General features: G+C 37.3%; 1 protein-coding gene across 1 annotated transcript in view; it reads left to right on the top strand.

Moving 5' to 3' along the window:
• The window catches only part of hmcn2 (hemicentin 2), a gene marked incomplete at its 5' end in the record, with an annotated part of 55,368 nt that overhangs the window by 7,236 nt on the left and 31,491 nt on the right, over positions 1-16,641 (top strand). Inside the window, 14 exons of the mRNA XM_016448585.1 lie at positions 3,759-3,886; positions 4,513-4,758; positions 5,101-5,184; positions 10,644-10,841; positions 11,212-11,342; positions 12,039-12,186; positions 12,347-12,473; positions 12,554-12,711; positions 13,920-14,198; positions 14,281-14,423; positions 15,070-15,220; positions 15,300-15,530; positions 16,184-16,297; positions 16,425-16,612. Of these exons, the coding sequence (XP_016304071.1) occupies positions 3,759-3,886; positions 4,513-4,758; positions 5,101-5,184; positions 10,644-10,841; positions 11,212-11,342; positions 12,039-12,186; positions 12,347-12,473; positions 12,554-12,711; positions 13,920-14,198; positions 14,281-14,423; positions 15,070-15,220; positions 15,300-15,530; positions 16,184-16,297; positions 16,425-16,612 (2,326 nt within the window). The remainder of the gene's footprint in view (positions 1-3,758; positions 3,887-4,512; positions 4,759-5,100; positions 5,185-10,643; positions 10,842-11,211; positions 11,343-12,038; positions 12,187-12,346; positions 12,474-12,553; positions 12,712-13,919; positions 14,199-14,280; positions 14,424-15,069; positions 15,221-15,299; positions 15,531-16,183; positions 16,298-16,424; positions 16,613-16,641) is intronic.

The following is a 16,641-nucleotide window of genomic DNA, read 5'->3' on the forward strand; positions in this document are numbered from 1 at the left end:
GTCGCCAAACCTTCACCCCGTGGTCAGACCTTACGTTCCTCCGGGCTGTTTTTTGTAATTTTTTTTTATACAGTATTTCGATGAAATGCCTTGAATGAACATGAGACTTCTTTCAAAAAATAAAAAAAAAATCTTACTGATTTTTAAACTGTAGTGTATTTTTCCATTTGTCCACATTTTCTCACTTAACCCATCTATTATCCTAAGAAACTAAGCCCACCTGTCAAATTTGACCCATATTAAGGACTGTAAAAAATGTTCCATATAAGAAAAAAAACCGTACAGGTTTGGAAGGACATGAGGGTGCATATGACAGAATTTGACAGAAATTGTCCTGGTCCCAAAGTGTATAGTGACAGACAAAAATCTTGAGGTAAACAATTTGTGTGAAAGGACATGTTAAACAATTCTGGCACATACTTTTGGTAAAAGGTGCCCAGTATTCTGTTTATTTTTTATATTTTTCAACATAACTTGCCAAACAGCCTAAGGTCAAAGACCAAATGTGCTCATTAATTGTGTTCCTTTAGATACTCCACAGTTGACAGTGCCACAAAACCTGGTTCATGAAGCCGAAAATGATGTGGTATTTTCAACCGAAGTTTTTGCTTTTAGAACAGTGTTGTTATAGTACATAATAAATGGCAAAAATATGTCCTGATGAGTGATGAAGTTTTCTTGCTGTGAAGGAATGTGCCTTGGTGAGGTGATGTAGCCATCTATAAAAGGCTTCAGCTGTGTCAAAATTCACCCCAGCTGACTTCTCTTACCTCATTCTAACTCCCCTGGACAAGAACTAGAGCCAGCTCGGTTTCAGCAAGAGCCACCGGTGCTCTGTTATGAAGGAGACGCATTAGATTTCATCCTGATTGACTGATGCTTTGCATTTATTTGGCTTAAGTGAAAGCATCATCTGCAGGCATCTTTTTTTCTCACTAATGAGAAATGTTTTGAGAGTGTTGGATATAGCTGTGTGTTTTTAATTGTAGTGATCTATCATAGGCCAGATCGTAAACTACCCAGGAGTACAATGATGTCACATAGTAAAAGTAACTGGAGATATGACTCTCTTATACTGGCTAATGTTGACATTTTTGCTTTCTTTTAAATAAATATTCCAGGTTTAATATCTGTTTAGCTCAATCGATATCATTTGGGTTACAAAAATCTGGGTTACATGAGTCACTCGCGATGGAAGTGAATGACGCCAGTCGGTAAACATTACTCAATACAATACTCAGTGTTTCAATAGTACAGCCACAAGACATCAACAATATTCGTGTTAACATGATTTTTAGTGAGAAAAAAAACATAAGACTACTAAGCTTTTCTATGTGAAGCTATATCCAATTTTACAACTTTGTTACCTTGACAACAAAATGTAAGCCCTAAAACGACTGTAAAAAATGATGATTTAAACAGATTTACAGCTCAAATAATACACAAGTTTTAATAGGTGCTTTTATAAAATTATAAGTTTCACATTACTGCTTTGAAATCCTCTAAAAGCCCCATTCACTTCATTGTAAGCCCCATTTTGGAGTCTTTTTAAAAGAAAACGAAAGACAATTACCAATTATTTTAGGTGGTGATCAACATTATGCCGCAAATGTTTTTGGCTTTATCAAATTAAGATCTGACCAAAAACATGTAAAGGCATGTGTTGCAGAAAAGTTTTTTTTTCATTCCCAGTCATTATGGACCTGTGGACTTGCATACAGACATGCAAGGTGTAAAATCACATGAGGTTGAATGGAAAACAGATATGAAGTTCATTACATCGAGGTTGATGTATTTGCTCAGTAAACTGATGATGGCAGTGGGGCTGGAGGTGTAGGGATCAGAAAGAGAAGCGTGCTGGAATCTGGCATTAGTCAGAGGGATGCAGCAGATAGATATTGCAAGGATTTATGGATGACAGCTTTAGGATTAGGTAATGTGGTCTGTCTGTGAAAGCAGGGAATTACTGGAATGTTGAGACACTGTATTCCTGGTAAAGCAAGGAATGAGACCTGTGAGTGTGTGTGTTTAGTGATAGTCACAAAGGAAGAAGTGTAGCCTGCATAATGTTTGAGTCTCCAGGAGCTTCCTGTCTCATAAAACAGCATGTCGACGTCTCAGTCTGCCTGACGAGAATAACACGCCACTCCAGAGACATCTGCTACACAGGAAAGAAGATTGTGTGTGGAAAGTGTTTAATCTAGAATCAGGTGGCTGTAATGATGTTAGGGGGCACCAGTGCTTGCTTTAACCTTTGTGAGTTTGGAGCTTTATCTGACTGTGAACTGCTTTTTACATTTTTTTTTTTTTTTTTTTTTTTTTTCCCTCCCAGGTGGAGTCAAATCTGAGTAAAGAGATTCTCCTTTTTCTCTTTCTCTTTCTCTCTCTGGCCCATTCCAGCACTCTTGATTACCCTAATAACCCACAGTCCAATTTTGCCAGCATGCACGTGTGTTGGTTCAGGCTGGTTCAAACTGCCACAACAGGATTAACACACTGATCCAACTAGAATTAGTTGTTTGTTGGAATGTGTTTGGTGATTTTGAACCTAAACCTAAAAATGTACAATTAATCAATATCAAATCACAGGTATTCAACAGTCTTGAAATCTCTAAATTTACATACATGTTTTAGGTGCCAGTATGTTGTGTGGCAGAGAAATGCAAAAAGTATTGTGCATTTCATGAATGTTTACTGTACATTTTCAAGTCGTCAGCCTTAATGCTTTGTAAAAATAAAAAGAATGTAAGAAACACTGTTATTTCACAAATATTCATTGTAAATGTTCAAGTTAGCGAAAATGCGCGCACACACACACACACACGTTTGTGTTTGTGAATTGTGAGGACATTAATGGTTTTTATACTGTACAAACTGTATGTGCTATTGCCCTACACCAACCCTACCCCTTACAGGAAACTTTGTGCATTTTTACTTTCTCAAAAAAACTCACTCTATATGATTTATAAGCGTTTTGAAAAATGGGGACATGGACACACACACACACACACACACACGGAATGAAAGAAACAGTCACTCCAAAACTGATGTTTTTCAGAAATATTCACTGTACATTTTCAAGTTAGCAGCCATTTACAGACATAATGCCTTGAAAAAAAAGGTAAAGAAGTCAAAATATTCTCTTGAAGAGTGCTGCTTAGTCTAACATAGAATCAGAAATTATTTTTTTTTAAAAATCAAAATATTTTTTATTATAAATCAAATGCTTCATTATAACAACTGCATTCACATGAGCATTTTTGCGCCGCTTCTTTGCAGTTTAGATATGACTTATAAAACAACACTTTTAGAACTCTGTTAATTCATTAGAAATTGTGTGTAATCTGTGTGAAGTCAATCTTGGGTATGAATCTTGGCTGCGACCCACTATTTAGTGATCTCAGTATTAGGCCACATGTGCAAGACTTGTGAGAAAAAAGTGGGAGGCGGAGTACTTTGTCCCAAAGGGGGTTTGTTGAATATAGTAGCTTGTAGCTTCCTTTCAGATTTATTAGTTGTATTTGTATTTGGGTTGCCATAATAAAGTTGCTAAGCAAATGTTCAAAAGATTACGATCCAAATGAAACCATGCTGATTTTCTCAATCGGTTTCAATTGCGCAAGTTAGAAACCAGCTTGTATGCATATACACAAGACCACACATTCATATACACCACACGTACTCTTTAACAGACACATTTACTCTAAAACATGCCTCTTTTGACCTCAACACCTGACTTTTGACCTCTTCATACGCAGGTTCACCATTCTGCCGTCTGGTTCTCTGAAGATTAGTGATGTCAGGCTGATAGACAGTAAATTCTACACCTGTTCTGCTGCTAACCCAGCTGGCAACGTCTCACTCACCTACAATTTGCAAGTACAAGGTACAATCCAATAATTGCAGGATTTATCTGTGGAAAAACTCTTAATACGTGAAATAGAATGCAGATTTTGGGAGTGTTCATAGTTCATACAATTATTCATCCTTTCAATGACAACATCTCTTTTGAGGTTTGACAATGAAATTTGATCTTGTAACAAAAAAATGCTGTGGTAGAACTTTGACATAGTGATAGTATCAGATAGTATTGCCATCATTATTTTACATCATTGATTATGATAAGAAATGTTGTTTGAGCAGCAAATCAGCATATTAGAATGATTTCTTAAGGATCATGTGACACTAAAGACTGTGGCTGCTGAAAATTCCGCTTTGTCATCAAAGAATAAATTACATTTTAAAATATTTTAAAATAGAAAACAGTTATTAAACAGTTAATATTTCACTGTTTTTGCTGTAGTTGTATCAAGTAAATGTAGCCTTGGTGAACATGAGATCTTAAAAAAAGCATCAAAAAATCTTGCTGAACTCAAACTTTTGGATGGTAGTGCATAAAGAGGATAGTGTGGTCTTTGTAGTCATTTACATTCTTAAAATTCTAGAATTCAATTTCCTGTAACCAAACAACATAGAAACCAGACTTTTTTTGTACTGGATTTATCCTAACAGCTAAACCAAGGATTCAGCTAGCACCTTCGTCTCTTAAGGCTCTGATTGGCCAGACGGTGGTGTTGCCATGTGTGGTCCAAGGAGAGCCAAGCCCTCAGATCAGCTGGCTTCATAACGGACTTCTTGTGGGCAGTGATAGGATGCTGAAGATCCAGGCGGTCCAGCACTCGGACAGCGGCACGTATAGTTGTGTAGCCAAGAATAGTGCTGGAGAAGAGACCATCGAGATTGTTCTGAACATTTTAGGTATGTCTGTTGAGCAAAACTGCAAGAATTGCATTGTTCAACTGTAAACATTTGTCATCGCACAAAGAACTCTTTGGAAACCAAAACATTTAAGGAAGGCGATATATCATTATCCCCAGCCAATGTAAATTATGACTAAACATGACTTATATGAGTGTGTAAACCAGTGGATTTGGTCACAAATCACTTATCCCTGTGTTCCTGTGCTCTCCACTCTGACCCTTGAGTTGAGCTTTGGCTTTGGGCTTTTTATGTTAACCTTGTACTTTATGTTAGTACTGTGTCATGTAACTACTTCTTCAAATTGCTTGACTCTAGTATAATTACTGTATGTGGTTACAGAGGGCCCCTATTTCAAGACAAATGGAGAGACCATCATTGAGACTGTGGCTAACAGCAGAGTGCTCATCCCTTGCCCTGCAAGAGGTAGGTAAACTAGCTTAGCTGGTCACTATTACTGTATTTGTGGTGTATTTTCTTCTCTACTTCCGTGGGTTAATTAATGCTTGGTTTAATCCCATTTGTAAGACAAACAAATGTTTTGAAAGACTAAATGTAATTTGAGGTGTTAGTGTACAACCAAAACATCTTTTGTTAACCAACTTTACTAGCTTTTTAAGAAAAGTTGTGCTATTAAACAGTGTGACTGTGCCCATTCAGCAAGACCAGCACGAAACCAGCATAAACCAGCCCCAAACCTGCAGGGAAATCTATATTGGTCTAAGATGATCTTTTTGAGCAAAATTACATTTTAAACAAGTTAGGCTTATTTAATTTTCTCTGCGTTTCCAAATTTATTCAACATATATATTTATGTAAAGTCAGATTTTATTTCTGTTATTTTAGGCTGAGCTGTAGAATGTATCATATAATGGATGCAAAATATATCTGAAATTTAGGTCAGTTTATCGATAACAAGCTATTTGTAGGCTCTCTCTCGCTCTCTCTCTCTCTAATTTTCTATATGGATGGATTAAACATTTATTGGAAATAGAAATTCAAATAAATGCATCCCTGCTGAATATAAGTATTTTAAAGGGGACATATCATGAAAATCAGACTTTTTCCATGTTTAAGTGCTATAATCGGGTCCCCGCTGCATGTACCAACCCAGAAAACGTGAAAAAGATCAACCCAGTCAATTTTTTGGTAAGCCTGTCTCTGCAAGCTTGTGAAAAAATTAGCCACTCAGATTTCGCTCCCCTGTGACGTAGAAAGGGGATCTTATTATAATATTACCACCTCTTAATCTGCAAATTTCTACCCATGGCATCGCCATTGTGTTTTCGCAAGCGACAACGGTGTACCAGTTCTAATGCCATGGCAAAAATTCGAGAAAAGCATGCTAAATGTTCTGTCTTTGGCTGCACTGATGAGCACAGAACAGATGTTTTTTAGCAGAGTATCTGAAGCTGTGTTCACGCCATGTCGTAATCACTATAATTCTGAGATAGCAACACGTGACATTCTACTCGGAGCTGAATTATGTGTTTCTATGGCAACCCTATCAACGCCAAAGCCCTCACATGCTCCAGAACTCGTAATTACAACTTGTAAACTCGGAATGTTCTGAGAGTTACGACTTAGACCAGTACAGCTGTACCACCTGACCGTCGCCAGATTCATTTAGCCGCTATTACTTAGGCGCTAACTCAGAGTCTGAGGACATGGAAAGCTATGAGTAAAATGTCACGTGTTGTCATCTCGGAATTACGGTAATTATGACATGGCATGAACGAAGCATGAGCTGTAAAATCACAGCCCTATTCTGGAAAAGGGGGCGGGGAGCAGCAGCTCATTTGCATTTAAAGAGACATGCACGAAAACAGCGTGTTTCTGCTTCCACTCAAAATAGGCATTTTCAAAATGATATAATAAATGATCTGTGGGGTATTTTGAGCTGAAACTTCACAAACACATTCTGGGGACAGCTGAGACTTATATTACATATTGTAAAAGGGGTCATAATAGGTATCCTTTAAATCTTATTGACCCCAATCTTTTGAAAGGTAGTATTTATAAATAATTTTAGCAATTAATAAAGTTATAATAGCGAAAATAAAGGCATATACATTTACATAATATATGTAAACAAGCATATGTGTGAGAGAGCGAAGTGATGAAAGCTGTCTTTGGGAGTTTAGTTTTTTTCCCGCTGTCTCTCACCATATGGTCTCTTTTCTCACCGCCACCTCATTTTGGCTGCTGGCAACATCTTCGTTCGGTAACACTTTGTGCAGGTTTAACAGCTCGTTTCAGATAAACAGACCTGGAAAGGAAGTCATATGCCTTCATTTGCTAGAAGTGAGAGGTGTTTAGTGTGAATCTGTGTCTGTTTATGAAATGCACTACAGTGATACATACCCAGCTCTTCTCGTGCACACTGTAAGCTAATAGGTGTTGTTTTGATGGAAACCTGCCATGGCAACCCTGCGTGTCGCGGATATGACATGATGTGAGTGTATGTGTGTGTGCGCAGCAGCTGGAACACTACTCTTCTCCTCTATCTCTGAGGGCCACATCTGCTTTCCTGCATGCGATGGCCCACTGGGAGAGGAATCCTAATTAGGGACTGTTGCTGGCGGAGAGGAGGAGGGCTAAGAGCACGAGTACAGGGAAAGAAAGGGTTTGATGGGTCGTTTTTACAGGCGGTTATCAGTCTGTCTTGAATCAGGGCAAAGATGGTCAAGTCATCCTTACTATTAAGTGGAAATTGTGCTGAATTGCTGTTTGTTTTCTTGTGTTTGTGTTGTATCTCTAATGTTGTTATGGCGACTGAGAATTCAGGCATCTGTGTAGCACTTAATGAGAGGTACTTAATACAGATATGACAGTAAATAAGTGCAAACGGCTGTGCTGTCGTGCATGTTTGGTGGCGGATGACGGTAATCATTAGGCTCCAGTGAAAGTTCTTGACTGTAAAATAAAGTGACATGCCTAATAATCACACTTCATAGGAAATGCGCTACCTCAAACACAACCTTTACAGTTGATTTATAGGTGCTGTGTTATGATTTCACTCTACACTAAAAGTTTGGGGTCGGCAAGCCTCTTATGTTCACTAAGGCTGTAAAAAAAATACAGCGATGTTGTAAAATATTATTAAAATAACTTTCTGTTTTAATATATATTGCTGATTTAATATATATTGTTGACTTGCAGCTCGAGAAACATTTCTTATTATTATCAATGTTGAAAACATAATTTTTGTGGAAAATTGTGATGCTTTTTTTTCTCAGAATTCTATTATGAATAAAATAGCATTTATTTAAAATAGACATCTTTGTAAAAATATGAATGCTTTATTATCACTTTTGATGAATGTAATACGTCCTTGCTGAACAAAAGCAAAAAGTTGATTAAAAACAAAAACAAATCTTTATTTTTTCTTTTTATCTTTTTTTTTTTTTTTTTTTTTTTTTTTTTCTTTTTTTAGCATTTTAATTAAGATTATGTTAATATAACCAAACTCAAATCATTTTAAGACTTAGTGGGACCTGGGCCCCTGGCTGAGAACAACTGCATGATTTTAGATTGTTTGCAAACAATCATAATTTTGATTGTGTTAGTGGCGCATACATTTAAAAATGTTAACATCTGTATAGAACACACACTGTTTTCTTATAACAGAATTCCTCAGTCCTACAGGTGTGTTAGATAAAGAAGACATGTGCCAAAAGGAGTAGGAGTGAGGAAGTCTGTCCTTTTCAGATCGATCCATTTAATCTGGCTTGCACTGAAAGACATGACCCCACCCAAGGAACACACACAAGACTCTTTTTATAACGTGCATCATCTGAAGTATTGTTCAAGGGATTTCTGACAAATAAACTGCTCCTAATGTTATCCTGTAATGTAAACGGGACCAGCTGCACACCATTCTTTAAGTCACAAAAACAATCAATCCAAACATTATGACTGTAGACATCTGCTCTGGGAGTTCTTTTCCCTCCAATTCTGATTGGCTTGTTAAAAAAAAAGTGGCTGACTTATTGTATACAGCGGCCCCTAAAAGTATTTGGACACTTAAGATGCACTTAAAGTATGAATATCTTTGAATTACGTAATAAATTATTACACCAAGTGACATTTGTTTTAAAGCTAGCACAAACACGCATTTGAAATAAAATCCTTCACTTAAAAGCTTGTAAGAAAGTGAAGACAAACAGCATTTATATACTTTGTAGTTAAAACATTAGTGGATAGTTAATGTGACAAATTACACCCGTGGTTACTCTAATAAGACACCTGTGTGAATTTGGCCTGCATTTACCAACAGTTTTGCAAAGATCCAAAACCATACCTGTACATAAAATTCACTGCAGTTTCCAGCTAAAATGAACACTAGTGGCAGTAAACAACTTTTCTGATGTAGTAAAATTGCTTGGTAGCTCACCTGGTATGGTTGTACCTGATGTGAAGGTACAAGTCCCGTGAAACACAAGTCATGATAAAAGATTTTAAAAACTTGTAGAGGTAAGCTAAAATGGCATGGTTGCTGCAGCCAATGGGTTTTTATCTCACGATTGGTTTTGTTATATCTATCGGTGTAGGGTGTAGTGTAGGCGGTGCGTTATTTTCAAACATGATAGAGCAGTAATCTTTTAGTGCTACTGACTGGATGTTTCATTTCCAAACTGCCGCAATATGTACAACAAACAATAAAATGTTTCTAGATTCACATTCATCTGTATCGATTAGATCTGAACACTCTTTTAGCATGCTTTTCAGCATGCTTTCCAGTGGGCCGGGGTTCAAATGGGGTTCAAAACAACAGTGGACACTTTCATTGTATGAATAGAAAAACACTGAGAAATTCTTCAAAATGCCTTTTATGTTTCACAGAAGAAAAAAGTCACAGTTTTAAAATGACACAAGGAGGAGATCTGTTTTATAAATCTGATCATATAAAAGTGATTGTTTCTCTTCACAAGACTTGGATTAAACTGCGTGATTCGTATGGATTATTTTTATGCCTTTTTGGATCTTCCACATTTTGGTTACCTGGAATTTCAATGAAGGAAAACCTCAGAAACCTCTGAGGTTTCATTAAAAATGTCTTATTCATATACTTCTATGTTTTGAAGATGAACCAAAGTTTGAAGAGTGAGAACATGACGACAGATTTTCTTTTTTGGATGAACTATTCTTAATAGTTCTGAATGTCCAAATGTGTCTAAATACTTCTTTTGGGCCTCTTTTCGTGTATTTAAAAAAAAAATCCTTATTACAGTATATTCCTTCCACCACTATAGACTCTGCATGTCACATGGGAGAGTTTAATCTAAAGTGCTCTGGGTGAAACCAAACACAAATAAACACTTCTCAGTATCTGTCATTCCTGCCCAGATGGCCTTTGAGGAGGTTTAAGAGTTGACTGTAAAACAAGTACAAGATTACCCCCTGCCCCGTCACTTAAAGCTAACCTAGTAAAGTTCATCACACATCTGTTAAAGGGGTCTTGGAGGCTGATATAGGACCTCATTGGTGTGTTTGAACTACTCCCCTTACTGCTGTCCTGAAGTCTCTTGACTTTTGTCTTTGAGCTATAAATCTGGTGTTCTTACGCTTGATCAGTTCTCTTCTGATATACTGTGTCTGGCATCTTCACTCGGTGCATTTCACCTTGAAGTACTGTTTGACGGGACATCGGCTGATCCACTTCTGAGGAAAGAAATTATTTACTGGCATCCTCTTTGTTTCTGCTCTTTGTTGCCTCTCTGTCAGATGGATGGATATCTGGTCTTGTTTTTAAGCTTTGGCGAGCCGTGTGTTCATTGTGCACAGGGAATTGTGATTCTGTCTTTTCTGATCGATGTCTTCTCTTTCACACATACTGTTTCTCTATCTCATTTGTTCTTTTGTTGTTGTCATCCCCTGGCTAGGGTCTCCTGCTCCTTGGGTGCGATGGTTCAAAAATGGCCTGGAGGTCCATATGGAGCGATCGGAGCACGGTGTGTCTTTGGCTGAGAATGGCTCGCTGGTGATTGGCTCAGCTTCGGCCAGTCACAGTGGAGATTTTAAGTGTGTGGCCACTAATGAAGCAGGATCAGTGGAGAGGAAGACCAGGCTAAAGGTCAATGGTGAGACTTTTGCAGCATTTCCACATGGCTAATAGCTTTATTATGTCTAATTAATGTCTATTTAGTCTAATATATAAAATTTTATAATCACTGAATTTTGGATTACAAATTACGAAACAATAATGTGTTTAATGTGTGCAAGATTTACAAATTTGTATTGGTGGATCTTCATTTATCCTGTATAGTGTACATAGAAGTTAACAGGAACACATTTCTGGTTTGTGTTGTTTTAGAGTAGGCACTTACAGTAGATTTATTTGAAGACTTTTCATTGCTTGATTACATGCCTAATTAAATACAAGCAAATTACTGTCAGGGTTTAGTGCTGGATTGAATTATGCTGAATGATTTCTTCGTCTCACAAATCTAGTTCCACCAGAGATCCAAGTCAATGGGCAGCCTTTGAATCTGACGGTCACACTGAAGCAGCCCCTCACACTGGGATGTGATGCTTTCGGTATCCCAACCCCAACCATTACCTGGACTAAAGACAACAGACCTGTAGGTTAAGGTTTCCTCATGCATGGTGATTTTTTATAAAGATTGTTATATGACAAATAATGTATAGTCACCCTGTCATTAAAGCAAAATAAAACCCAACAGGGTTATCAGGACCCCATCATAAAATTGATTAATTATTCAGAATATTACACAGCTGCTTTCCAAATAAATATTTAAATTAACATGGAATATTAATTTTACTGCAGAGTGATGTGAGAGACATAAATCTAGCATGATGTATTAAAATGGTTGCCTGGGGCAATGGTCAAATATATAGTTTAACTGTCATTATACAAAAATATTTGCAGAATGCCAAATTATCCAGAGAGCCATGTAATACTATTATATAATTATTTAATTTTAATTTAATTTTACTACCTGTTTGACTCTCCTCCAGTGTAATGGTAACATAGTGCCATCTAGTGGCCATAACATTTATCACAAATCTTGGCCACTACTTTTGGAAATCAATTACCCGCTCTGTGCTTCTAGGTATTGGAGACTCCAATACATAGTGCCATGTAGTGGCCATAAAATTCATCACAAATCTTGGCCACTACTTTTGGAAATCAATTACCCGCTCTGTGCTTCTAGGTATTGGAGACTCCAATACATAGTGCCATGTAGTGGCCATAAAATTCATCACAAATCTTGGCCACTACTTTTGGAAATCAATTACCCGCTCTGTGCTTCTAGGTATTGGAGACTCCAGGGGTGTATCTGCAGAATGGAAAAAGACTTTTAAAGATTTACCGTGTTCAGCATGATCACGCTGGCCACTTTTCCTGCACTGCCCAGAACTCTGCTGGGGAAGCCAGGAGGGAGTATATTATTGAAGTACAAGGTGAAATATAGACCGACAAGCTGTGTAATTTAAAGTAACCTTGAGGTGTATGTAACAAAGGCTAAATATTAGGCTTTGTTTTTGTATTTAGCTTGTAACATTTGATACAAATCCCTTTAGTTTCTCATTTATATTTGTATGTCCTGGTGTGTATGTTTAGCTCCACCAGTAATTTCAGGCACCTCAGGAGTGCAGGAAATGACTGTCATTGCAGGGCAGGAAGTGGACATGCAGTGCAGAGTTAGTGGCCGCCCACTGCCTACAGTGGAATGGAGTCATGATGGAGAGTGAGTCAATGACACACACAATTACTTGCTGCTGTCTTCCAGCTTTTGTGCTCATGTGAGCTCTTCACAACCTTTCTCAGAATTTTATCCCCTAATGGAGACCCTCATGTGGAGTTTCTGGAGAAGGGGCAGGTTTTGAGAGTCAAGTCTGTCAGGCCGAGGGATCGTGGCCTATATCTGTGTATGGCCAGTAACAACGCTGGGACTCAGACACGGCAGTTCAGGCTGAACGTACAAGGTACGGTGGAAATCATAAGGAATTAAACAATTCTTATTCCAGGTCCTATTACCGTTTCCTTGATTATGTAATGAATTCTAAACCATATGTGTTTGACTCATTAAAAATAAACAAATTATAAGAGTCATTCATTTGGGAATCAATCAGACTACACTGTTTGTGCTGTATTGTTTTGTTTCACTTATAACAGCTGAATCATAAGAATCATCATTCAAGAATTTGATTATACTGGTTGTGCTGAATAGTTTTGATTCACTAAAAAAGAACTGAATAATAAGTCATTCGTTCAAGAATTTGACTACACTGGTTTCATGTTATAGTTTTGATATAATAAAATAAAATAACTGAATCATAAGAATAATTTGTTCAAGAATCAAACTACACTGGTTGTGCTCTATGGTTTTGTTTTACTAAAAAAATTAATCATAAGACTGATTCTTTGAATAATAAGACCAGACTGATTGTAGTGTATGGTTTTGATTCACTAAATGAACAGAATTATTAGAGTCATTCATTTGTGACCCTGGACCACAAAACCAGTCTTAAGTCGCTTGGGTATATTTGTAGCAATAGCCAAAAAATACATTGTATGGGTCAAAATTATAGATTTTTTTTTAATGCCAAAAGTCATTAGGATATTAAGTAAAGATCATGTTCCATGAAGATATTTTGTTAATTTTCTACCGTAAATATATCAAAACTTAATTTTTGATTAGTAATATGCATTGCTAAGGACTTCATTTGGGCAACTTTAATGGCAATTTTCTCAATATTTTGATTTTGCACCCTTAGATTCCAGATTTTCAAATAGTTATATCTCGGTCAAATATTTTCCTATCCTAACAAACCATACATCAATGAAAAACCTATTTATTCAGCTTTCAGATGATGTATAAATCTCAATTTCAAAATATTGACCCTTATGACTGGTTTTGTGGTCCAGGGTCACATTTGGGAATCAAACTCTACTAGTTGCTGTATGTTTTTGATTCACTAAAAAGAGCCGACTCATAAAGAGTTATTCGTTCAAGAAACCGACTACATTGGTTCTGTATGTATTTGATTTACTTAAAAGTGACATTTGAATTGTCTTATATATATTTATCTATATATTTTCATGGAAATTTCTCAATTCCCAACACCCACGTTTTCTTCATCTTTACTTTCATCCAGTTCTTATCCAATCTTTATTCTCGGTCTTTTCACAGCTGCTCCCATGATTCGTGATGCCGGTGAGAATTCAGAGGTGACTGTCGTTCTGGGCTTCCCTGCTGTTCTTCACTGTGAAGTTGAGGGGATCCCACTTCCCACTATCACCTGGCTAAAGGACAACCAGCCCATTGTGTCCAGCCCTCAGCTCACGTACACACAGGGTGGACAGTCTTTGCGTGTGGCTGCGGCCCGTGGTGAGGATGCAGGCACCTACACCTGCCGAGCAACTAACCTGGCTGGAACAGCACACAGACACCACACACTAAGAATTATGGGTAGGTATGCAAGGTAAAGAGATTTACATAGCTAAAGGTTGTTTGTTTTTGTCAAATGTTTAATACTGTGCCATTTCCTCAGTACCTCCACAGATTGAGGGGGATTCTACGACTCTCAGCTTTGGCAGAAGAGAAGAGAAAGTGAGAATTAATGGGACATCGACTTTGTCATGCCTGGCCAAAGGCTTTCCAGAGCCTGTCACACAATGGTTTAAAGATGGACAGGTCCGTATATCTGTTTTATGTCTCTCAGGTTGTTCCATAGTTATGTCTAGACTATACTGCATGATTGTGAGTGTCATATTGCTTTTTACGCAACAGTCAATGAATGAACAAGAAGATAATATTGAGTCACTTGCATTTTTAACACAGTTAATGTGTATTTTTGTTCCTCCAACAAAAATATTTCCAAACAAAACAAAAGCACGATCAAGTCACTGAACAATATGTATTTGAGGATCTGGAGAAGCAGCAATTTCAAATGCATTGGTTGAATGAATGATTCAATGACTCAAACATAAATATAGTCCCTTGTTTCATTCCTGGATAAATCAGTGTGTTTGAATACATTTGTTTAAATAGTGATTAAATTATTCTCTCATACGGTCACTTTTTTGTGTTGTTGGACTATACAGTTTATATTGAAAAGATGCTGTTTTTATTTGCTTTCTTCTTTGATTGCCTAGTTAAAATTAATTCAAGGAATGAAACAAGAAATTAAAATGAAAGCAAGAAATATTCTTTTGAGCCACAGCAGCTCATGTGCAGGAAGGATCTGGCCCTGAAATCGTTCCTGGGCTCTTCTAATCATCTTTTGAGGAGGAATGAATAAAACAGTCTTATTCAAACCCTCTCTATTCATGTTCCACAGCTATTAAAAGGGAATACACACACCGGTCTGAGAGTGAACAGTCACATGCTCCTCATCGAGAATGCCATGTTGTCTCACGAGGGCCAGTACACATGTGTGGTTACCAATTCTGCTGGAGAGGACAAGAGAGACTTCCACCTGATTATACAGGGTCAGTGCAAATTATACACACATTAACTTCAGTTGATAGGTGTAGATATTAATGATTGTTTCTTGAACTACCTCCTCAGTTCCTCCGATCTTTCACCGGGTAATAAATGGTGCTGCTAGTTTCTCACTGGGGGAGAGAGAAGATGAAGAGGATCCTGACGGCACTGAAGGGATGGTTGAAAGACGAGAGGTGGTACTGGGACACTCCATCAGTCTGTCCTGTGAGAGCAATGCTATTCCTCCTCCTCGACTCAGCTGGTACAGACAAGGCAGGCAACTTACCAGCTCAGATGGAGTTGTGTTGTTACCTGGTGAGTGGAGTGAAATGTTCTTTTGGTGCCATGAGTCAGTAAATAAGCTTTATTAAATATACATATATTGAAATATTGTTACAATTTGACATGTATATTTTAAATGTATCTTAGAATGTAATTTATTCCTGTGATGGCAAAGCTGAATTTTCAGCATCATTACGCCAGTCTTCAGTCTCACATAATCTCTCAGAAATCATTTTGATATGCTGATTTGTTGCTCAAGAAACATTTTTTACCATTATGTTGAAATGTTAAAAACAGTTGTGCTGCTTAATATTTTTTTTGGAAACTTTTTCATTTTTCTTTGAGTATAAAGTTGAAAAGAACAGCATTTATTCAAAATATAATTATTTTTTAACTTAATAAAAATCTTTACTGTCACTTTTGAACAATTTAATGCATTCTTGATGAATAAACGTATTAATTTATTTTAAAGAAGAAAAAATAGTGTATGTACTTGTATGTATGTATGTATTAGCATGTCCAGTACATGTGCAAAAAAACTTTTTATTAGCATGTGAACACCATGGTTCTCTTTAGTTATTGTAGTTAAAAACAAACAATGCCATCAATTTTGAACTTAAAGATAAAACACTGGCATATACAGTATATATACCGTACTTGTTTGTTTTTTGTGTGTTTCTCTTCAGGAGGGAACTTCCTGCAGATCCCACGGGTTCAGCTTGAGGATGCTGGGAAATATACCTGCCAGGCTGTGAATGAAGCTGGAGAGGACAAAATGCACTATTACCTGGAGGTGTTGGGTAAGGAAGTAAATCCCAACAGGCAGATCTCTATGGCATTCAAATGAATAAACTTTTTTTTGTCAGCCTCATTAATAATGAGCATGAATCATCTGCATAAACATGACTAATTTGACATTTTACGCAGTTCCTCCTTTGATTGATGGCCAGACTGATGAGTTCATGCAGGACGTGGATGCTGTGGTCAACTCGACTATATCCCTGCGCTGTGATGTCACAGGAAACCCCACTCCATCTGTATCTTGGCTGAAGGATGGTCTGCCCCTCTACAGCGGCCCTCACCATCAGATATTAGAGGACGGGAAACTGCTGGAGGTGATGGTCATGAGCTCAGAAACATGAGT

This window comes from Sinocyclocheilus anshuiensis, unplaced genomic scaffold, assembly GCF_001515605.1.
Source record: "Sinocyclocheilus anshuiensis isolate Anshui unplaced genomic scaffold, SAMN03320099.WGS_v1.1 scaffold451, whole genome shotgun sequence".
Classification (NCBI taxonomy): Eukaryota; Metazoa; Chordata; class Actinopteri; order Cypriniformes; family Cyprinidae; genus Sinocyclocheilus; species Sinocyclocheilus anshuiensis.